The sequence below is a fragment of the Microtus ochrogaster genome, chromosome 17 (assembly GCF_000317375.1).
Source record: "Microtus ochrogaster isolate Prairie Vole_2 chromosome 17, MicOch1.0, whole genome shotgun sequence".
NCBI classification, from domain to species: Eukaryota; Metazoa; Chordata; class Mammalia; order Rodentia; family Cricetidae; genus Microtus; species Microtus ochrogaster.
This window is the reverse complement of record NC_022019.1, coordinates 32,235,928-32,260,927: the sequence shown is the minus strand read 5'-3', so window position 1 is coordinate 32,260,927 and position 25,000 is coordinate 32,235,928. Positions and strand designations below refer to the sequence as shown.

At 46.0% G+C, this 25,000-nt stretch overlaps 1 protein-coding gene across 8 annotated transcripts in view; it reads right to left on the bottom strand.

Moving 5' to 3' along the window:
- The window catches only part of Mbnl2 (muscleblind like splicing regulator 2), a 151,274-nt gene that overhangs the window by 46,924 nt on the left and 79,350 nt on the right, over nucleotides 1–25,000 (bottom strand). For all 8 annotated transcript variants that reach the window (XM_013349324.2, XM_013349326.2, XM_013349323.2 and 5 more), the window contains exons 3-4: nucleotides 8,439–8,603; nucleotides 1,029–1,229 (exon numbers count right to left, since the gene is read on the bottom strand). In XM_013349324.2, coding sequence (XP_013204778.1) covers nucleotides 1,029–1,229; nucleotides 8,439–8,603 — 366 coding nt within the window. The remainder of the gene's footprint in view (nucleotides 1–1,028; nucleotides 1,230–8,438; nucleotides 8,604–25,000) is intronic.

Genomic DNA, 25,000 nt, shown 5'->3' with positions numbered 1-25,000 from the left:
CTGCATTCTAAGTATATACAGGCTGCCTAACAATTCTAATCAATATTGGAATTAATGGAGCCTTTCAGAAACCTATCAGGATCTTTACATAGCCATATGGGATGCTCTGTTGACTATCACTGGGATAGCGAAGCAGGGTTAATAGGCAAATCCTTAGCTCTGATTAAAGAAAAATTTTATTCAACAAAGCCCAGGAGGATTTGCTTGATCCAAATGTAAAAGTGTATGTGTGTATGTTTGTGTGTGTAAATACATGCACTCAATCCTGATTTTTATAGAATATTTGAATTTATGTCAAATTAAATATGTTATATTAAATTAAATATGATATGTAAAAGACAACCTGTCAATAACCACATAAATCCTACTTACCAGCAACACCATTAAGATGCTGTGGCATCTGGAACATGCTGGAGTACCCATGCTTGACTCATACAACTGTTGGGAGCTGATGTGCTACTTTCTTGTCCTCTTGGCCTTAAGTGCTCTCATTTCCCTGACTGTCAGCTTCTGACCATTTTCAGAACTTCCTGGAGTCCAGTAAGAGCTCTTGCCGCTGTGCACAGCGGGAGCGTGTGAAGACCAAGAGCCAACTCTACGGCTTATATCCTGATGATGTCCATATTCTATCGGTTGACATTTTTCTAGTGTTTTGAGACAGGGTCCCACTCTGTAGCCCACACTGGCCAGGACTTCTCTGTAGCTCAGTCTGGACTTGAACCTGTGGCAGGATTCTCACTCCAGCTCCTTGGTGCTGGGATTACAGACACAGGCCACCATATCTGGTCAATATTTTCTTCTTATGCATAGAACCTATGTTAAATGGCTTTTGCTTATATCAAAGTTATTCTTTTAACTTTACACTAAAGAACTGTGAATACAAGTGTTTACAACTCTGTGTGTGTGTGTGCATGGATGAAATTCTGAAATTTCTGAAGGATGAAATTATGTCACAAGCGTTCATCCATTCTAACAGACATACACTTCTACCACCAATGCATTTCTGAACACAAGCATAATTGAAGTACCTCCAGTTTATCAGTCCTGAGAAGCTTCTGAGTTGCAGTTGAGCCCGGGACAGTGACGGGTGGACTTCCGGGAACAATGACAGGTGTAGTTGGTAGAATCTCTGTTGGGACTAACCCAACTCCAGGGGTGACAGGCGCTAAGTAAGGAGCAAAGCTAATAGCTGTATTTGTCCCTATGGCGGGACCTACAGGAAAAGTGGGCTGTTAAAGGAAAACAACACAGGAGAAACTTGTTTAGTTCAACACTTTCCAACAAGTGTCAGTTGAGCAAAATTCCACAGATCACTAGTAAATGCTATTTGAGAAAAAAAATTTCTCCTGCCTAGATTATCCTTTGTATCAGTTATACAATTCAACTCTTAATTACAAAAGTTCATTAGAACTTTTTATCTTTTTATAACTCCCTCTTCTTTTTATCTTTTGATCCTCAAAAATGAAAACATTATCAATCCTTTCTTACCCAAACCATATCAACATATTGGAGAGCATCAGAGGAACACCCAAATTACCTATCATTCGAAGCTATTGAGAGTTCTAACCCAAAGGCAGTAAGACCTACAACATATAGACTGGTCATCTCTGCATTTTCCTATAGGTCTCTACAGGGGACATGAGTTAAAACACCCTTTGACTATAGCTTGATAGTCAAGTTGGCCAAACTCCCACATTTTCACACGTTAACTTCCTAGGGATCTATTTTGCTCAGGCTTACCAGTATGTTCCCATCTTTCATCGCTAGTACTGACATGCCCAACTCATAGGCGCTTTTGTGTGTACCTACTATGTGTTGCTAACCCCTACTATGTGTCGATAGGTGGATACATCCTTCCATTCTGGAAAAGGTGGATGGGAGAGCTTGCAGTTTTCAATTGTGAATATTTTATCACATGACCTCTAAAACCCCAGAGGCACACAGTCAGAGAAGCAATGACAAGCACACGCAGTCTCTGATGAACCGTGCTTCCCATCACTATAGTCCTCACTAAGAAGACTCACACTGTGGGCTGGGAAGATGATTCTTTTGTAAAGTTGCATCTAACGGACATCTAAATAATAATGCCGTCTTTAAGAAAATACATTATGCATAATTAGACCACAAACCTTATTTCACATTTATTTATTATTTAGACAAAGTCTCCACATGCATCCCAGGGTAGATGGTAACTATTACGTAGCTCACGCTGGCTGTGAGCTCAGCACTGTCCTGCCTCAGCCTTCTGGGATTATAGGCACGAGCCACCAGTTAAGCTATGCATTTTTACCTTTGAAGAACCACTGTTAACATGGTTTCCAAGGATTTTTCTAAGAATAAACTGCACACTGAACTGGACCTAATGGCTCTTTATTTGTTTGCTTGGTTTTAAGCTACAGATTTTTTTTTTTCTTTTTGGAAGTGTTGAGGCTTGAAGCTAAGGTCTCCCATGTGATAGGCAAGTGCTTTTCCACTGAGCTACATCCCAGTCTTACAGACAAATGTGCAAACTGTTTGTTTCCACAATAAATCCCCCAATATTTCCAGCCAGGTCGTCACATGACTTTCCAGCAGTGAGCTACGCCATTGCCGTGGGTCATAATGTTTCTCTGTTTTAACACTGTGGGTAACCTTCTCGTTGTCTGTCTAGAGCCCGGATGAGTTGTTTAGCACATGGGAAAACTAGCAGTCTGTGCTAGTGTATTTTCATTTAGGATGACAGAGCAATGTCTCTTACGAATGACCACATCACCATGTCGGGAGACAGCAAAGTACTGGCAATTGGTGCAGAGACTTCCAGAGAGGATGCGAAGTCTTTGGAGAAGCGGCTGAGAGCTACAGGAGGGGATTCTAATGGTCTGGGAGGAACGCTGCCTAGTTCTCCCACGAGGAACTCTTACAGCTTTATGGTTCGGAAATAATGTTTGCTTTGGGAGAAACTGCAACACGAGCTCCGCACACTGAAAGGGGCTGGTGGTTTTGCCTGTTTTCCTCCTTGACTTTCTACAGAATTTTCCGTGGATGGGATGTGTTACCCACTGGAGTGCTATGGCATTTTGTAACTGTCCCTTTGGTAATTCAGTACTATGGAAAAAAGTAACCTAATAGTATAAGGTCTATATTTTTTTTAGGATTAAAAATATCGACCTTGAGAGACCACACACATCAGTGATTCAATGGACCCATTGTATCTGAACTGCCCTGGGGGGCGTGCGATTCCTAAAGCCACGATTGCTGCTGGAATAGGTCTCGGCAGTTAAAAGCTTTACTATATGAAGAGTGTGTGACCAGATTTGGGGACCATTCTCAAAAATGAGGAATGAAAATAGGTATTAAAAGCTATATTCGTACCACATGATTCAATTCGAAGAAGAATGGACAAAGCCTAGTATTCACACAAATGGAAACTCCCATGAGCACCTCTGGTTTGATTTTTCTGGATGTAAATGCTTTATTTTTGCATTTATTTATTTCACAGTGCCTGTGCACGTGTATGCCGTGTGTGTTTAAAGGTGTCCATGAGGTCACAGGAGAGGTTTAGATACCCCTGGAGCTCTAGTAACTGCCTTCATGAGTTGCCTAATATGAGTTTTAGGAAATAAGTGTGGGTCCTTTGGAAAACTGGCAAGCACTCTTAACTGCTGAGCCATCTCTCCAGCCCCTCTTTTTTTTTTTTAAATTCATGTAGATTTCCAAGTCTTTTCTCCCACAGATGATCATGGTGATATAACTGCACATTGGCCCTTAGATATCTATCTATAAGTGAGAACCTCAAGGTGTATTTTCCAAAACCCTTTTTGATATCAACGAACTTATTCCAACAAAATGTCAAATTTGGCATTCAAAGTTAAGCTATTTGTTCACCTGAAATATATATATATATATATATATATATATATATATATATATTAATGTTCTGAAATCTATTAATTGTGCATTTCAGATGAGTGGCAACACTTCACTAGGACATAATGCCACTGAAGAGAAAAGCAATTGCAGGATTTAGATGCTGAGAGACCCATGTTCAAATCCAGTCCTTTCCCACTTATTTCTGCTTCCTGAAGAGGAAATTGACGTGTCTGAGTTTTAAGCTTTCTCACCTGCAATGGACATGTAAAAATCACTGAAAGGCTCATCTGCACCAATGGCCGCTTCTCTTCTATTTCCCACTGTCCAACCTCTATAAATAGCTGCTGTCACGGGCGGCATACACATTCACATCATCACGGTCTTTGCCTCCAATTACCTAGTGTTTCTCTACTGTGAGTGTAATCAGCACAGCAATACACTCAACAGATGTGAAACGTGCAATTTAACTGCAGCAAGTATCTGGTCTTCATTTTTTTTTTTTTTTTTAAAATGTACGTTGGGAAAATACTCTCTATGGCGGGAAACTCAAATGTTTAAGAAAGTTCACAGGCCTTATGAAGACAGATCTATTAGACATTAGACAGCACCATTTTAGCATGCAGAGTGCTCTTCGTTGAAGTCAATGAGTGAAAAAGACACGTGAGGTCATTTGCCGAGATGTGCGTTCTGTAGCAGTCATGGGACACACCATAGCACTCTGCATCTGTGAATGGTTCTAGCGTGTTCAAAGCGTTGTCACGCATGCTGTTTTCTTTCATCTCCCCAAACTAAGCCATGAGAAGCAAGCACAGCAGAAGGAATTACAGCCTTGCAGGTGAGAGCTGGTCAGAGAGCAGATCCTGAAAGGTTAAGCCCTAGCCAACGCTACTGAGGGTGAGTCTAAGCAAAGCATCCTGGTCTCCTGCCTCCCAGCGTGGGCTGACGTCCACTCCTGAGCATTCCTTCTCCAGATCAGGCCGCTTGGAATCAATATACCATGTCCGCATACCTTTGGAGCATAGACAGCAAGCACTGGCTTGAGCCTTCTGTAGATGAGATGTGTGGGCCTGCTCTGAGCAGCGCTGTCGGTTCCTACTGCCTAGGAAAAGTGGCTCTGAGATCCTGGTTGAAGATGAAATGCCTGAGAGAGGATCCATGCCAGCCACGGATCATGGCGTCTGAGATCGGTTTTCCACAGGCAGCCGAGACAGGAGCAGAGCAGGCACTCCGGAGGACCCCATTCTTTGGAACCACACCAGCTCCAGTCTGGATGATAAGCTTGTAGTTTCTGCATGGTGCTGCCGCCAAGAGGCCTAAGACATTTTCCGTTTGGTGCCTGTCAGCGCTCAGTGCGAACACACAGCTGAAGAGGCCCGAGGGAAGATCCACAGAAAGGCTTCGTGAAGAAAATCTCTTCTGCAGGGCTGGTCTTAGTGTTTTCTTCCTCTGCCTTCCCTCCATATTCCTGCTTTTCTCCTCTTTACCTTCCTAGTACAGTTCTAAAGCATCCAGGACTGGGTGGAAAGTAGAATTCACAGGACTTTATGGGCCACAGTCAAAATTAGATATTGAAGTCATTAGGCCTAGTAACATGAAGAAAATTTAAGGTCCTCAGGTACTGGGGTGGGGCCGGGGGACAGCAGGGAAAAGAGTGGAGACAGAAAGATGAAGGAGGAGCAGAGGGTGGAGGGGAATCAGCCAAAGAGAAGCACAAACGAAATGTTTGCTTCCTGAGCTAAAACCAAAACCAAGGCAGCCCTTGCCTTTCCGAGGATGTCTATTGCCGTTGCTGTAACTCTCCAATCACAGCCGACTCCGGCTTCTTCCGCCTTTCAACACGGAGCTAATGCCTGCAGTTCTTGAGATACCTTCCAGGCCAGAGAGAACCCGCTCAGCTTCCTGGACTTGGCAGCTACATGGTGATGTGCCTCTCCAGGTCCATGTTGGAGGACTCACCTACCCCTACTGTGGAAGCTAGCAGTTTAGGGGGTCCCCTTATCTGCTGTTTCTCTAGAAAACCTTGCCTAATACAAACCTCAAAATCATGTCACCCCGAGAGGGGAGGGCTTCGACATGGGGAGTGTGGGTAATTAAACATTCGGACTAACAAGGAAGGAAAAAGCAGACACTAGCTTGGAAATATAGAAGAATATCGTGGAGAGAGTTCCATGGAATGACTCCGGGGACAGACGGGAGGCAGAAAGGAAAAAGAAGCGACCCCATGAAGAGGTTGAGGCTGGGAGGAGACCAAATGGATTGGTTCTCGCCTCTTTGATCATCAGTTTATTTGCTGTTGAGTTGACTCTCGCTGCCGGGCCCTACGACGCTCGTTTATCCTGTCAGAGTGCAGAAGGCCGCAAGCCTGAAAACAGCTTTGATGCGCTATCAGCAAGACACTGGCAGAGCACGGTCCCTCTGGAGACTCTGGGGGAGACATCCGCCATTTGTCTCTTCCATCTGCTGGTGGTTGCTGGCTTTTCTTGGCTTGTGACCATACCAAGTCTCTGCCTCTGTGGACATGTGGTCTTCTGTCTGGACCAACCCCACCTTGTCCATCTCTTCTATTTTCTCAGGATACTTGTGACTACATTTACTCTGAGAGAATCTCACCATCTGTGGGCTATAATTGCAACGGCAAAGACCCCGTGTCCTCTCTCTCTCTCCATCCATCCGTCCGTCCGTCCGTCCGTCCGTCCGTCCGTCCATCCATCCATCCATCCATCCACCCACCTATCACCTGTCTATCAGCATCTATACAAGGAAGAACTGTGAGGGCCATTATTTCGTTAGCTGACTAGGGTACAAATTCATCTCTAAAATTCTAAGGAAAATTTGTTGGTAAGTTGTTGAATATTAGATTCAGCACATTCTGTACTCTAGTACTTCTTGTGATTTTGAAACCGGTATTGCAATATTTAAGTGGGCCATTCCTTTTTTTTTTTATGGAATAGTGATCAACTTCTGATTGATATCTTAGGCAGATACAAAAATACACGAAAAAACTCTTAAATAGTTCAAATAATATTTAAGGCATGAATATATTTTTCTTATTAGTATGAACAGGACTGAGTATGAGGGTCGATTCTTATTAATTCTACAAACAGGAAGTGTATAGTTTGAATGATTGAGATACATAACATGCCGCTGTTACATCGACCTGGCTCATATTAAATTTACTGCCATAGACATCAGTTGATATGTATAAGTACATTATTTTAACATTTAGGTAATTTAATAAAACAAATTTTATGTGCACATCAAAAAATGAATCTTAAATTATGCATGGCGGAGTTTTAAACGGAATCACTGAAATGGATGCTGTTTCGATTGAGCTCCGCGTGCCTTAGGTCTGCCCGTCTGGTACAGCTCTGTCGGGTCTTGGGTGATGGCTTAGTGATACCCCTTTCCTCCACTCAACCATTTCTTGGGCAATCTCCTTCTCTCTTCTGCCTGGCTCTTCCTCAGCCCTGTGTTCCCATCTGTCTATCCCCAAAGGCTGTGTCTGTTTTACCTCGGAATCACCTGCATTATCCCCACTCTGGGCAAAGGTGAATCGTGGAACTTCCAGAAAATGGCTAAGGTTTCTCCACTCTTCCTGCCCATCCTCCTCTCCCCAACCCACCTCATGGGAACCCCTCAGAGGAAGTTTTGTTCGCTGGTCACCATCCTTTCTGATTTAGCTGCGCTCACTCACACAGACCTTTATTACAATACGGACTGATTGCTGTGGAGTAATCTTTTGTGAAAATCCACTCACTTTGGCGTCTTTAAAATTCACCTTGCTTTTGACACATAATTCAGACTGTAAATGAAACCCGCTGGAGACGGATGCACTCCTTTCTCCCCGAGGGACTTACTTCTAAAGCGATTTCAAGACCTTTAAAGTGGTAGACTCAAACACTGACACGGAGGAGAAAAATATTACACGGCACATATTCATCCACTCAACTCCCTGGGACATGGAATCTGGGGTTCTTGTTGCAGCAGCTACCACACCCTTTGCAGGCTTGGGGGAGACAGAAGACTAAGTGAGGAGGCCATCTCCTGGTGTGTGGCTGCTGGGGACATCCATCCTGATGCAGCTGCTGTCGGCCTCCAGCTGGAGCAAGCTGCGCAGAGCACCCTGGCTAATGGCCTGGTTCAAGTTCAACGTTTCAGCTGCATGATACCGGAGAGCCCATTCGTCTCCAGTCTCCCTTTCCTCTTCCTTAGATGATGCCCTTAACCGCATAAAATACTCAATACATCGCTAAACTTATTTTAGGCATCACGACCGCTGCGGCACATAGCTAGACATCACAAACTCCAATTAGAAATGTGGACCGATTTCCATATGAAGCCGGTCTGAAATGCGGAGTTCGCTGATGAGAAAGAGCTGGCGTGGTGCAAATTTCCCAGGTATTGATCAGAAGTCCTTGCCCCATTTCTATTAAATGAAGAGAAAAACACGCAGCTCATTTTTAGCACCCACTGCAATTCAGAGCTATCCGCTGTAATCGCAACCAAAGGGACAGAGTGAGGAGGTCATTTTCGGTCACGCGGCACTGCCCGGGCAGTCACCCGCCCATCCTTATAGAAGGTACACTCACCACAGGATGGAGTGGCGTTCCTGGAAACATAAATTGCATCTGCTGGGCAAGCATCGCTGCTGCGGTCTTTTGCTGGATCAAATTGTTCCTCCCATTAATTTCTAGTTGAGTTTTTAAGTGTGTTGGAGGGTGGAGGTACTTGCAGTTCTCCCTCGAACAGCGGCCCTGCAAAATGGACAACCTGCGGTTAGGACTGCAGTCGGAAGCTAGCCACTCCAGTGCCAGCAATGTCACAGTCATTACGTCATTACTTTCATTTCTTATCTTCCAAGGCCGTGCGTGTGTGCGTGTGTGTATGTGTTACAAAGAACAAGTCAAATATTACATGATTATCAAGGTCCCTCCCATTCCTCTCTCTTCCTTCCCCTTCCCCCTCCTTCCCTTTCTTCCTTCTATCTTTCTTTTTTTAAAAATATTTATTTATTTATTATGTATACAATATTCTGTCTGTGTGTATGTCTGCAGGCCAGAAGAGGGCACCAGACCTCATTACAGATGGTTGTGAGCCACCATGTGGTTGCCGGGAATTGAACTCAGGACCTTTGGAAGAGCAGGCAATGCTCTTAACCACTGAGCCATCTCTCCAGCACCCCTTCTATCCTTCTTTATTTCAAACCTAGACAACTCATTTCAAATTGATGCCAGCCGAGAGCAAAGAGGAAGGCCTTCACAATCAGAGAGGCACGCTTATCTTGACCGACAGGGTCTTTGTTGCTCCCTGGTCTGTACATGCTTGAGTGACGGAAACATGAAGAGCGGGCTGCTACACACGTGTGACGGAGATGAGAGTCAGGGTTTGGGGTGTGAGTTCCAGACTGGCCAAACACAGCAAGCAGTCTGCAGCTGTTGCTGGTGAGGCGATGGGGACAGAACTCCTGGAACTGCTTGCTGAAACCCACCCAGGCGCTAGCTCAGTGCGAGCTGGGACAAACACCTGCGGGCTGGATACATAAACAGAGCTGCCACCCTTTCCCCGCCCTTCCCCAGGAAAGGAGACTCCATTTAGTCCGTGACAGAATCAGGAGTCTTCACGACTGTATTATTGTCGGAAAATGGAAACCGGTAAGATGAGAGGAGAAAAAAAGCAAACAAACCAGCAGGTGACGGGTGTGCATACAATCAGACCTGAAAAGTAATTGCATATGGGATTGCAAAGTTCCAAAGTTTGCAAAACTACCAGTCATAGGAGAATTACGCTGATGTGTGAATTATGCAATTTCCAGAGAAAGAGCAACAAACTGTGTTAGTCAGTTGGAATATCACCATTCCCTAAAGAATTAGTCTATTTGCAACCAGGCAAAAGAAGAGTATGGGTCTGTTTATCAGATAAAAAAGAAATTAAGGCAAGCCTGGTGGAGCTGGAGGAATGAGTTTGTTTACAGCGACGCTGATGCAGAACATCTGGAGTTCTGTGTTTCCCTAATTCCAGCTGCACTTCTGGCGTCCCTAGCTTCTCCTCTAGTGAGAATTTCCCCTAGAAGCAATGGCGACTGGCAGACCTGAGCTTCAGGCTCAGTCCTGGTGGTCTGTGCCATCAACCTGTGCCATCTTGAAACCATCTCTACTCAACGGTGTCAACAACTACCTCACCGTCTTGGGGATAAGCACGAAAACGATCGATATTTCACAAATCTTCAGAGTAAACAACATCAGATCCTTAGCTTCAGGTTCTTGTTATGGATTTTCCTACTCTGATTCCTGCGTGCAAACAGACATCGTAAGGCCCAGTTCACTGCAAGGGCACCAGGGAAGCTGGAGCAGTTCCTGGACTTGACTCTACCCTCCCCCTCCCTCTCTCTGATCTGCTGCACATCTTCTCCGGACAGCTTTTTGTTTTCATTTCTGAATTCTAGCTTTACTCAAGGCTCCGTGACTTCCGGGGTCCCTCCACTTCTAAGAGCTCACTTCAGGCATCTTCCACTTCCCAGCTCTCTCTTCTCTCTTGACGATCCCGCCCCTAGCCTCCGGGAGAGCATTCCGATGGGGCCAGCTCCTTCATCTCAGCTTGCAGCCAGTTGGTGAGTCAGCTGCCTTGTCGCCTGATGTCCAGGATGAATTCTGTCTGTGAAGGAAGGCGACCGAAACACACGGATGGGACCTGAAACAGCCACTTCTCATCAGCCGGAGCGCAGGGGCATCCAACACAGAAAGACACTTTGCACTTGGCACCAGACACCAAGTGACTGCACACCTGACGCACGAGTGGCTCTGTGTACACAGGTGTGTAGGTGTGGGGAACGCAGGGGCTGGAAAAGCAGGAATCTAAGTGTGTGTGTGTGTGTGGGGGGGGTGAAATAAGCAAAATGCCCACAATGCATCATGATGGTATAATGTTCAGAGATATAGTTATCAATTTGACCACTATTCTTCTAATCCCATGCTTTGTTGCTATTGAAACTGACTTCAAATGGTTTTCTTGTTGATGTGGCTATTCCTTCCTACAACCAGAGCCCCTGAGAACTACATTAGCCATTTTTTTTTTCTGGTGATAGAACATGGTTTACACCATTAGATCCATCATGTATTGAAGGAATCCTCCTTTCATGAGGATTAATTCAGTTTCCCGCTGTCCTCACTGACACACTCTGAGTACAGAATGGTATTGATCACCACTGTGCAGGCAGTTTATAGGTGGTTATCTCACCTCTCCTTACAGCAGCAGCGATGATTGCCTACTTCACCGAACGGTAACCAGGACCCAAAGAATAAGATTACTTCCAGTTCATTTGTTGGCTAGTAAGTGGGGCTGTATTGTGAATCCATGTCTTGCTCAACTCGATTCTGTCACTTCACTGGGATATTTATTTGCAACAGTTAAAATCCAGGAGAGATAACAAATCTAGAAAGCCTGCATCCTTCACAAAACAATAGGATGCAGAACAAAATCTAAATCTACTGACATGCGCATACGTGGGGATTTGGTCTGTGCACTGGAGGATGCTCAGGCACCGTTAGACTCATGTTCTGGCCTCACAGCTCACCTCTGCCCTTTCCTACCTGTATGACTTGGGTTACTGCTTGATTACTTTCTTCATTTATACAATGACAATAATGACTACATCCTCCTGTAGAGACGTTATGCCGTCAAATAAATTGAGACACACAGTTCAGAGAGCTGTCTGGCACACAGGAAGTTCTGAGAATGTTAGCAGTATCAAAGGAAATACTTGCATTTTGTTCAGAGCAAGTGTGAGATCACAGATCTATGACTATTCTTACTAGTTTTTTATTTTTCCTATGGGATAAACTTTTGTGATCAAGGCTAATTGTGATCCTTCCAGTATCATATTTGAAGTTATTTTCAGTTCTATAATTTTTGCAACTGTTCCTGTATAGACAAATATCCCTGAGCCTCTAGCTCAGTCTGGTATCAATACTTTAAGAAATGTTGGTTCCTGGATATCTGAGGCATATTAATTCAAGCACTGCGGGACTCCAGAAGACAGAACTTTAGTAAGAGACCCTATAGGATTCCAAAATCCTAAGGGAAAACTACTGTCCAAACATAATGAGCTATGTGACACAGTGAAGAATCTGTAGAGAAATTCCCATGAAGGCACGTGGTTTCTCAGGACACGCACACAACTTTGCACAAGGAAACTGCTGATTATCAAAGCAGGTTGTCAGAGGGGACAGTGGGAAGAAACGGGCGCATCTCCAGATGCCATCATGAAACAAAATTGAGCTGTCAAAGATAGTGTCTCCTGGGGTTAGCCCAAGAAATGAAGACAAGGATGCAGTGCAAACTCCCCTACAGCGGCTACAATGTGTTTCCTGTTTTGATGTTTCTTCTCTTTGGCTTCTTGGTAGAGACCTTTCTCAGGGAATGCGGGAGGCAACGTCCAACCCTGGGAAAGCCGGGCAGGCTGGAGTTGGGAGCACAGCACCGCCAGTGGCGAGCTCACAAGAAGGACTGATCTGAGTCTGCAAAGCAAGGCTCACACAAGCTTGTTCTCCTTTCATGAGGGAGGCCGCCAGGCATAGGAGGGGTAGATGGCTGTAAGATTCCAGGCCAGGTCTCTCTCACCAATTCACTTGACAGATATTCACGACTGAACACCACACTTCGTGCTTATCAAGGAGGAGCACAAACAAGACATGCTGTCTTCCTTTATGAAGCCTGTGGGCTGGCGGTAACGATGATGTGAACCAAAATCGTAATTACAAATTACGAGGTGTGTTCTAGAGGGGAATGCTGGGATGCGAGGGGAGGAGAGGACCAGAAATGACAAGAGCTACCTAAACAGAGAACCGAAAGATACGCAGGAGCCCAACATGGGAATGGGTGGTCGCCAAAGCGTGTGTGTATGTGTGTGTGTGTGTGTGTGTCTGTGTATGCGTGCACGTGTGTGTGTGTGTGCTTGTGTGTTGTACACATATGTTGAATGTATGCTGTGCATGCTATGTGGTTACATGTGTTGTGTTTGGTATGTTCACGTGTACTGAGCATGTGTGTTGTATGTTGCTGTAAGTGTACATGCATTGGGAAGGAATGTACCATCTAAGAACTTGCATGCGGTTTCCCGGGCTGGACCCTGGAGTGGGCGTGAGTAGGAGCCGGGGAGGTGAGAGATGAAGCAGGAAGAGGTGGGTAGAAGTCCAGATCACAAAAAAGTGAGATCACAGCTGAAGGACGTGGTCTTCATTGCCTTTGAAAGCTTGGAAGCAGGAGATTAACATGTCGGATCTAATCTATATATTAATGTCCATTTAACTGCCTTGATTATTCAGGTTTTACATGGCTAATTGTATTGTTGTCAGTATGACTTGCTTTAAAAAATCCTAGTAGAATTCTGATTGATTTTGTTTGGCTGATTCTACCTCCTGAATCTCTATTCCAGGAAGATTTAGACTCGAGATGGTGGTTAAAATGAAGTTTGAATTTCAAGCAGAATCGAATCTATTAAAATAAGCAACCCTGGTAGATTTCAGTACAGAGAACCCATGCTGCTCCGCCATGGGACAAAGCGAGACACTGAATGAATGTAATACGTCTCTGGCAGAACACAACAGGCTTGAGCTACCAGCATTATGCAGTCATTAAAATATGTGGCATGGGATTGAAAAATTGCAGCTTTGGCACAGAAAAGATCTCAGAATCAGGTTGGAGTAAGAAAAAAAAAAGCGTACTAGAAAAATGATTTTTTAATTGCCTTTTTTAAAAAAAACAAGTATTTTTTAGATCTTTTCCTAGTATGCTAATTGAGAACATCAACTGGACTATGGAAGGAAGAAGGAAAATACAGTAACTGAGGAGTGAAGGATTGCCCCTGGACAAGAGCTTCTACAGGAGGTAACAGACACTCGATCCCACTGATTCCCCCGCGCTGGTGAACCTACAGTTGGAGCATAGGCCCCCAGCAGAAACAGTGAATTAATGAGGAATAATTTTAATTGTGTGTTCACCTCGGCTACATGATGGCTCATAGATTTGGATATGGTCCCTCAGGGAGGATGGAAACCTGGTGAGGACACTCTTCTGAGCTCTGTCCCTCCCAGCTCTGCTTGGCCACTGGACTTTCAACAGGCATGTGTCGCCGGGAACAGGCCACAGTGGGGCGCGATCAGGAGGCAGGCCTTGCAGGATGTAACCATCAGGGCAGATGATATGTGGTCTCAAAGTGACACTCTTGCAACCTAGATCCTGCCACTGGCCATGGAAGGTGATTCCCGGGGACACTGAATGTCCTGGACCATTAACGTAGACAGACAAAAACCACAGAAGGGCCTCTTAGATCCTGGCATTCCATAAGCTTCCTGAAACCCACAGTCAGGAAGTTTGCTCTTGGCCAGGGGTGACATTCCTGAGTTCCCGATGTGGCCTGGAGAAGTAGTTTAAACTAAGGATTAAGAAACAGACTGGGAACCAGGCTAAGAGGTCTTAAAGTCCAGCTCTGCTCTTACTGCTGCGGGAACTTGGAAAGTGTGACCTACGGCCCCCATCTGTTCCGTCTGCAAACACAGATACTAACAGTTCTCTAAACGTCATAGCTTCTCAACCGAGACTCAGAGTTGATTGGCATGGATTGTTTAAAAGTGTCTGGCAAGCAGTATGCTCTATGTGAGCTTAACTGCCATAATTATCATCGTCGTCATCACCATTAACCCCTTCTTTACTCAATGAGTGAAGCCACTTTACAGCATGCGTAGTTTCTCCACAGCTGTGGCTCTGTCTGGCCTGGGCACCAAGCTCTTTAACCCTTCCCTACTCCCGTTCTCAGACCCGGTGCCAACTCTGGGTAGTTATCGTTTCAAAGTACCTTAGATCTCTCTCTCTTTAATATCTGCCTCCTCTGCTGAGACTTGCCAGGGCTGGTCCACAAAGCATGATTCACCCAGATCTTAAAGCAGTTGAGTGTTACAGATGGAACAGCCCTGAGTGTGGCTTTCTCTCCAGATGGCCATGGGAACTTTACTCGTACCTTACAGAAGCCTATGTCTTGGTTTTCTCATCTGCGAGATGAGAGCAATTTGATTCCCCAACATCAATGCTTTCTAACAGTTGTTAGAGCCTGGGGGAGAGCAGAAGTTGCTCCAAAAATATACATAAAAGGTTGAGTATGTTTTTTTTAACATCCCTGTTCTTGAATCCTCCCAACCTGGTAAAAACAACAAGAACAACAACAACAAAAAATCCACAAAGCCAACAGTTACAGTAAAAGGCAGCACTGGGGACGTCTGCTGGCCACGTTCTCAGAATGATGAGAAGCCAGCGTAGCCCGGTGTGAGGACATCGGCAGCCAAGGGTTGAGTCCAGATAAATTAGGGCTAGGAGGGTTTATTAAGCGCCGACAGTATACACAACTCAGATGTGAAAAGCCCCACCTGACAGACCTCCATCTGGTCCTTGTGCTAAAGACAGAGTTCAGCTGGTATTTCCAAAGAGAGTCAACCTCTGGTGGGCCAGGTGTTCACAGACTCAGTTTCCCTGTAGTCAAAATCTGTCAAGATTTGTGAAGTGGGGGTGGGGTGGGCTGCGGTTTGATAGGGAACCACATTTTCACAGGTTCACTATTCTTAGGTGCCAGAGACAGGAAACCCAGATGGAATTTAACGTTTGACTGGAACTTCTGGTCCTTCTGCCAGCAAAAGGTCCAGGGAACGGAACGGTTATTTACATCAGAACTCAATTCATAACATTACCTATGGGCCTGGAACAGCTCTGCTCAAAGCAGGAAACAGATTAGGCTTTTTAGCCTTCTTTTGAATTTAAATAAATGAATTGAGCCACAGAAGTCCCTTGTATTATTAGCTCCAACCACACAATACAGCAGATAAAATACAAGCACACAAGGGTGTTGAGATTAGGAAGGAAACTATAGGCTTGGAAGAAAATGATAACCAGAACGTCCATCAAAAGGAATATCTTATGTCGTTGGCATTACTCATGGATCAAAAGCACGTCTTTTCTGCCTATTACTTGGTTCAATTTATAATGCATTCATCCTTTATGGACTTTCTATGTAATGATTTCCTGGTAAATAGCAAAACTGTTACACTTATTAAAGATCTTGGGGTGGGATATTTGCCATTGCCTCCCTTCTGGAACACGTTCCTTCTCCTGTCCCTTCCTGGTGTGTGTGTGTGTGTGTGTGTGTGTGTGTGTGTGTGTGTGTGTTGGGGGGGGAGGACACACAAGAAGCTCGGAGGAATATTCACAATGGGGGAGAAGCCATACACACCAGGAGGTGGTCGTGAGCAACTCCAGCTGTGCCACACCAGGGACAGCACTGCTGGAGTTGAGGGAGCAGAAGAAAGAGTGGGACCCAGGACACATAGCTGTGTGCACTGTGTCACCTTCTCATCCAAAAGAGCCATCCGGGTGTCACTCTTCCGTCCACACGGGCCGTGGCCTGAGGCCAGGGTGCTGCACAGGGCTGGCCACTAACCATGGAAGGGTTGGAATGCCGTTGCTGCTTCTCCCTGCGTCTGCATTTAAGGCAGATGTCCTCACTAGAGGGCTGGGGAAAGGGGGGCTAAAGGGGAAGAGGGTGAAGAAGTGGGGGGAAGAAGGGCATTCATGCTGAGTCACAGGAGGAACAGACATTCTTTCCAGGTCGCTGTGGACGATTTGGTGGCTTGGGCAATGACACTTTGTTCAGAAAAGTCAGGCTGAGTAGGTGCAGGGCAGGGCTTGTACCACAGCACAGGGCCTAGCAGTTACAGGGAAGATGAGCACGGGGGCTTAACGGTGTCTCCATCCCTTTATCCGTCCTACAGACGGCTCTGGAGCATCTGCTTTACACCAGAAGCTGGAATGGAACTGCACACGGGACACGGTGCTGTGGCCTTGCCCTTGACAAAAATAGCAAAGAGTTATGTAATACGGCGCCGCCGATCGTGTAGCAGGCAGTTTTCAAGCAACTTCTGGAAGATCACGCCGATTTAATCTTCACTACAAGCTCTTAAAAGAGGTGCTGCTAACAGCCCTGTTTTATGGCATGGCACAGAGGCACGGGGAGGTGGAGGTGACAGCGTACCAAGGCCAGGCAGCTCATGGGGAGCAGACCTGGGCTTCCATCCAGGCAGACTGGCCTCAGCTCCGTGTTGCCGCCCTCTGCAGAGCCCTGTTTAAGGGACTCACGGAGGGACGCTCACATCACACCTTACAAAGCCGTCGTCACACACAGTATCTTATGACAGCGCCACGGCACCCCTGTAATCTGTTACCCCGATTTCAGGGTAAAGAAAGGTGAGTTTCAGAAAGAGACTCACAAGAGTCACTTTTGAAGGTCATATGAAAGTCAAACAAAGATGCCTTTCGGTCCAGTCCTTAAAATGAGAAAACCTGTGTCTTCTCCACTGCCTCCTGGGGACACTGGAAGAAACTCCCTCCCGAGGAACAGATTTTTGGCTCAGCCTGTGAAAGATTAGTTTAAAAAAGCAGAAATGATCTGGTTATGAGCTGATTATGAACTCTTGGGTGGTCAGAATATCGGGTGTTCTGTGTTGAGTTGTAATTTCCATTAAAAAGCCCTACTGAAGTCCTAGCGCTCGTGACCCGTGGAAGTGAAGGGGACCTTACCTGGGGACAGGGTCTGCTCAGAGGTGACTGGATGAGCATGAGGCTGCGTGGGACTGGGCTTTAGCTTTGTCTTTTCCATTCTTAAATTGACTTTTTTTTTTTTTCAGTAGTACGGATCGTACTTGCATACGCTAGGCTAGTCCAGTGCTCCACCCCCTCCCAGCCCTTATTCGACTTTTTTTTTTTTTTAAAAAAAAAAGAAAGAAAGAGGCAAGACCTCACCACGTTGCCTGTCTGCCTTGGCAGGCACTGAATCTGTGATCCTCCTGCCTCAGTTTCCAGAGCAGCTGGGAGGAGGCCTGTGCCAACAAGCCTTCAGGTCCAGCTACTTGTCAAATGGGCAATTTGTACAGAGAGCACGTGGTGCGAAGGAGATGGCTGCTCTATGCCAATGGACAGCCGAGGTCACCAGGTTAAGTGAGAGAAGCAGGGAAGCCATCCTTCCTGGAGGCTCTGGAGGGAGCGTGGCTTTGCTGACCCTTGGCTGTGGGCTTCTAGAGTGGCGTCAGCATGGATGCCCGTTGCTCTAAGCCATCCCGTGTTCCAGCAGCCCTGAGGATCTAACAACCTCCAAGAAAGGTACATTTTTTTCCCCCCTGGGAAATGAAGGCCACGGCATCACACTGCAGTGTCTGACTCAGTAGACGGACTGATTTCCTCAACCTGGGCAGCCAGATTACCTGGCTTGTTTAGAAATAAATGACCATGACCACTGTTGGCAGAGCTTTGGCAAGTACATGATTTCCTACCGATGTAACCAGTCAGCCTAAATGCTGCCCAATTTTTATGTGGAAAATCTCATCGGAGAGATTTATTTTAGTAACAGCTGAAGACATTTCACCGAGGATCTCATCAGTAATTCAGGACGGCCTACTGGGCCTCTCAAGATCTGTTTTGCAAGAAAAAATGTTGGGATAGTGTTTAAATTCTGATTACTGAAAGTGGCTTGATAAAAAATGATCTTTGATATTAAAATTGCACGTGGGGGCAAGAGCATTCCCGTGCGAAGGAAGGGGAGGGGACTAGCTACACTCAGACAACATTCTGCAATCGCTTTACACACGTGGCCAGGCATCGTGCGGTCCCTCCCATGAAATGAGACGGCCTTCCAGGGCAGTGTGAAACACAGAGTGGCACCGGTAGGGAAAGAGAGAAGCGAAGACCATGCTGTCTAACGCAGTGCCTCGTGGTGCAGCCACCTAACTCAGTAACTTCTCCTTATCCCTACCTCAGGTAGGTCCAAGTTCCCGGGACAGCATGATCCAGAAAGGACCCCGAATCTGTCCTTGCTGATGCTGCCTTGGTTCTCCAGTGTTGAAACCCACAGGGCTACTTTCTCCTCAAGCTCACATCTTGCCTCATGTCTGCAAGGCTGACGTACTGGATATCAGAGATCTCAGGTCTCAGGATTCCACAGGGTGTCTTTTGGTTTTCCTATCAGGTGTGGTAAACTTGTCTATCACAAAAGTCCTGATCACATTCTGTTTTCTTCCCCAAGCCCATCTAGACTATTCTTCCTTGGCTCATCCTCTGCAGGCACCTGGGATAGTTTCTTAGACTCCTTGCTTCTGAGTATTTCTCTGACAGGGACCTGGGCAGTTGTGTTCAGCACCAGCATCTGAACCAGCATCTTTAGTCCAGGTCAGGACTAACTCCCGATGGAATATGAACAAACGCTGAGCAACACACCACTTCCTTTCCCTCTTTGGATGTCTGGAAATTGCCTGTCAAACTGATTTATTTGTAAACTTAACTAATCCATTTTGAAGGAGTATATTTTTGAAAAAGAGCATTATATGTACATACATACCCATATATAAGTATAGGATAGTAATACTTGGCAGCTAACTGAATATATACCAGTTTTAATATTGATTATTAAATGATCCTCTTCAGTTGCATGCTAGGTATTATACAAAAATGTTCACTTAGTAGTACGAGATGGAGACACCTCCATTTGACAGCTGGCAGGACACGGGTCCTGCACAATCATAACGTCCTCATGAGTACATGTAGCAAGAGACAGAGCCAAGACGTGACCACAGCACAGTGACCCCAGAGACCCTGCTCTTGGTTACCATTTTTTTCACATGGTCATATAATTATTAAAAATTACAATGACTGAAATCTTGCAATGCACCTAGCTCAGTGTTAGCATTGTGCAGAAATGATCTTATTAAGGTTGGCGATTAGCCTGTGTGCTGGGGCTTATTTTCATTTTCAGTTACAAGTATGGGAGCCAAGATACGTGGACGCTAACTTGCCCGAGGTCACACACTGTAAGGCGACGGTCCCACATCTGGTCCCATTCAGCCTCCAGCCCCAGCCCCTGCTCTGAATACATATTACTGGCTCTTGCCACATGTCTGGAACCCATGCTAGGCCCAAGGACAGACAATGGTGACAAGGGAGATGCTCCCATCCACGAGAGGAACTCTAGATACACAGACCTGCATAGACATGGGGACAGAAAGGAAAGACACCGCGGTGATTAGTATATGTGAGTCTAATATTAGCCAGAAGGGCCCACGCAATGCTTCATAAATCAGACATCTTTACAAATTCAATTAAAGTGATGGAGTACATTTTATAAATCTTGTTAGATTTTAATACATCAAACCTTAGTCATCAGAGACCCTGACAGGCTGCTCTGGTTTCTTTTATTTATACTGGAGCTGAAGATACCCTATTAGGGCAAAACTGAGGCCCTGGATTTCAGGGATGGAAATGGAGTTGTCACCGAAGAACTGCAGGCAGGCACACTCTTGCGCTGTGCCCTTTAGACATCAGCCAGTGGTCTGTTTCTAAATGCCTGAAACCTAGGAGGAGGGTGTCTCTACGAACGTGGGGCAGCAGCCTCTTCTCCTTTTCTCCATCCTGAACTGTCTGCTGAAGTCTAGCTCAGCTCATCTTCCTCCAGTTGACTGCCCCTCCCCCCCACTGCTCAGGGTTCCTGAAAAAACAAGTTGTCCCTCTGTGGAGAATTTGCATGTCTGGATGGCCCCTGACCCCTGATGTCCGCTGCTGCTGAGGTTACCATCTGTATCAATGCCTGATTCCATCTGAGATATGGTCTCTATGCTCCTCCCAAACGGAAGATCACTCAAGCCTCCATGAATAGCCAACAGCACGGAGCATGAGGCCCCGGGGGAGAGCAAGTCCTAGTCAGTGTTTGCTAGACAGAGGAGTTTTCGGAAGGCAGATTTCCCAAGGTAAGAGCCCTGCAAACCTGGGAGACGGAACCTACGGGTGAACAGACAGAGCCTGTGCAGATCTGAAATGTTTCAGAGCCATTTCTTCCCACTTGGCAATCCTTATATTGTGTGTGTAGCAGGATCTGGCCTCCTTCAAACCAAAGACACTACTGCCAGCCGTTCTTTTTTAAACAGATTCAATGTATTCCTTAAAGTAAAACGAACAGCAAGGACAGAGACTCCCGGTTCATCAAGGACGTCACCTTCTCCTCATCAACACAGAAGGCTTTTAAATAGGAGCACAGGTTTTGATTTAAAAAAAGGCGTCCTATGTTTTACATATATGATTCTGTTTCTTATAACAACAACCTTGGGGTCCTGTCTGCTCTTCTCTGTTCTGCATCCTGAGTGACGTAGGACTGGGAAGGAACAGGCCTAGGATGAATACTTTTGTCAGTGGTCCCAGAGCCATGAGTGATTGTAAAGATTCTAATTTAGGTCCCTACAAAGCCATGGCTTCCTCAGGCCCCGCTTCCACTCTCCTCCCTCCTGGCCGCAAGTCCCCAGATACCAGGGTTCTAACTTTGGTGTTCATGTTGCTGACTCTTTCAGTGACGTGAATTGTGACTGCAAGATGATTCCCACTGTAGTGTCCTTGCGGTGAATCTGCTGCCCAGTCCATTCATTCACTCACTCACTCATTCACTCACTCACTCACTCACTCACTCACTCACTCACTCACTCACCCGCTGCATATTTGATTGTGGTCTTTGGCTGGCACTGCTCTCGGTATCAGAGAGAAAGCAACAATGAAACAATGTAAAAGTCTTGTCTTCATGAAACTTACATTTTAAAACAGGAAGATAGACTTTGTAACTTGAGGTTTCTCTCCCACCCACCAGTTCCCCGAATAACCACTCTGAGGCTTAATGCTAATTACAAACTGTTTGTCCTATTAGCTCAGGCTTATTATTAACTAGCTCTTACAACTTAAATTAACCTATTTCTATTATTTTATATTTTACCTCGAGGTTTGTGGCTTATTACCTCACATCTTGCTCCCTGGTGGCTGCTGGTGTCTCCTTGACTCCGCCTTCTTTCTCCCTCTATCTCTGCTTGGATTTCCCACCTGGCTCTATTCTGCCTGGCTGTTGGCCAAATCACCGTCCTTATTAACCAATGGTAATAAAAACATATTGGCAGCATACAGAGAGACATCCCACAGCAGACATTAACAGGATCAATTAATAAAATAAACAGTGAGGGGTCATGGAGATGTCTCTGTCAGTAAAATTCCTGTTGCATCAGCTTGAGGGACTGCACTCGGATCCTAGCATCCACATCCCAAGCGAGGTGTTGGTGGTGCATGCCTGCAAGCCCGCTGCTGGGCAGTGGAGACAGGAGGACCCAGGCTTGCAGGCTAGTCAGTCTGGCTGAACTGGTAATCTCCAGGCTCAGAGAGAGGTGGAGAATGATGGAGGGGGGGCATCTGATGCTCTCCTCCGGTCTCTGCGAGTGCACACAGAGGAATGTTTACCCGAACACACATGCATGTACACGCACAATTACAGCAAGTATGATGATGATAAGTCCTAGGGAGAAAAGACGGGTGAGTGCAGAATGTCTCAACTTCTGCAGTGACCAAGGTGCCAACAGTCCCTGTGAGAGGTACAGGAGGCAGGGCCCCGGCGTTTTCGGAATGGCCACCAGGGTGCATCACTGGGCCGCTTGATGTGGTAAGAGCAATACTTATATCTGTGCAGTGAGAAGAATAAGGTGCCCAGAGGGTGGGGCTCACCCGTCATCAGCAGGGTTTGGCTTTCGCTCTTGTGAGATGCAAACAAAAAGAAAAAAAAAAATCAATGGAGGGTTAATGCACTGCCCTGAATTACCACGAGGCTTCCACGCCCTTCACATATTTTTTTTAAAATGTATTAGCAACTTTAATAAATTATGAGGAAGTGCATTATGTCAAACTTGCAATCGCTAAATACTGCTGATCTCATACAGAACTCCATTTAGCACTGCCTTGTGATGGGGGGTGGGGCGGGTCAGAGCTGGGAGAGTCTGGGGGACTTAAATACAAGACGCCCAGAGGCAGTAGGCTTCCTAGTTCCAGAGTGTCATCCTTCAGGTCCCTCTGGGTCCCTCCTTGAGAGGAGCAGGCTTCCCAGCAATCTCGTTTCAGCCTTAAGATACAAGTATCTGGGAAGGACAAGGTCATTGCTGCAGGCACCACTGGGAGCTGCCTGGTGGGGATAAAGCCATCTATCCATGGTGGCAACTTCGGCTTCTCTATGACAGCAGAGAAAAGCACACCACCACCACCACCACCACCACCACCACCACCACCACCACCACCACCACCTCACAAGACAGTAGCCCTCCAGTGCCCACTGCTCAGTTTCCATCCTTCTGCTTTTTCTCACTCTGGGTTTCACACCTGGAACCCCCTTGCAGCTGAGGATGACCTCTGGCTTCTGATCCTCCTGCCTCTACCTCCTGCATGCTACTGTTACAAATGTGTACAACCGCACCCAGCTTTTATGTGGCACTGGGGATGGAATGAAGGGCTTTGTGGGTGCAAAGCGAACACCCCACCAACTGGGCGACACCCCCAGCTCTCCTGACATTCTTTGGTCTTTTCGGTTTGCTGCAAGCTTCCATCATCGGGTTGTCATTTCGGTTTTCCCTGCTCTGTCTTCTGGGCAGAGGCAAGGGGAATGAGCGCCGGGGAACAAAAATGTGCAGACAAGCAAAGCAAGGGCCACTGAATGCTCCCTCAGAGCGATCATGGACAGTTCAGCTTCTGTTTTTTCATTTAAGCTAATGCACGGGATGAACCATTAGCCTGGCAAACACAGGCTACAAGAGCCACTGGACTTGAGGAATCTGGGGGCAGGGGTGAACTAGGAGTGTCTGCTCGCAAGAGCAACGCCCTGAGGCGCTGGGCATTTATTTCTTTTTGCCATGTACACCTGTGATTTCTCCAAAGAAATTTCTAGAATTTATTCCTCTCTGGGCTTTTGGTGGTTTCCTTCACTGGGCATGGCTGCTCCATTGGGTAGTGGTGGTTCTCCACCAGGCAATATGGCCACACATGCCAACAAAAGCCACCAGTAGAGAAAGCTTTGTGCAAAGACTCATATGACATTTCCAACGTTATAAATTCTACCGCAACGGACAAAAGGCAGGTTCAAATGTAATCATTAATTGCATGCGTAGAGACTTCTAGAATGTTTTTTTTTCTTAAATCAGAGATGGTGAAAACAGCACACAGGAACTCAGAGGGAAAAAAAACTTCAACGCTTACAGAGAAATTTAAAATTTTTAAAAACCAACAAGTAAAACTTAATATCAAAACTGGAATGTTAGCAGGAGCTCTCCACTGATATTTGACTTCTAAACTAACTGGCCGTGGTCAGAGCACGGCCAATCATTGACAGCCATGTGAAGAGGTGCAAGTCTGCCATTGCCCATGCATTTCTTGGAGGTGTTTCCTATCTGCTCTGGACCATGATTTGCGGCCATGAAAACAATCCAGAAACTATCAAAAACGCAGTGCAAACGAATGTTAATCATTTGCCTCCAGTCAAAGATGGTAGAGTAGAAAGAAACGGCAGAACTTGTGACCCCAAAACCCATGAAATTAGTCAAAGAACTGAAGGCAGATTTTAAGGGTCTATTGGTTTTATTTGTGTCTCTCTATTCAACAGCTGAAGTGACCCCCCCTCCCTCATTCTATTATGGTATATGACATTAACCTGTTTTCCCAGGCTTAGAAGGACTCTGACCCAGGCATACACACCAAAACTTATCTTCTATGTGCCATTTCTTTTCAAGCTATGGCCTAGGAGTCTTTTCTAGAATGTTCTTACAGGAGGAGTCTTTTCTAGAATGTTCTTACATGCCAATGAGATTCAAAAATGTTAAAAGTTACACTGCTTCAGCCCGACTCTCAGAGTGGATTCTTGGCCGTAACTGTAATCAAATGGACAGCAGGAATGAGAAGACCTTTCCTCTACTTCAGAGGAGTTTGAAGGAGAGTAGCTCAGAAAGAGGAAGAAGGGGCGGGTGAGCCAAGAGGAAAACCATTGGCACCTGGGAGCTCCCTAAAAGAGACAGATCACAAATGTGGTGGCCTAGGAGCATGCTGAGGACAGGGGATCACTGGCTCCTCCTCATCTCTGGCCCCGTCATGGCATCTCAGCACATGCTCGCTTCAACAGCTTTAGTGACATGACTGTGTCTGTAGAAAACATTTCTAAACACCCAGATCCCAGTGTGACTACCGCTCATCCACATGACTGTGTCTGTAGAAAGACATTTCTAAACACCCAGAT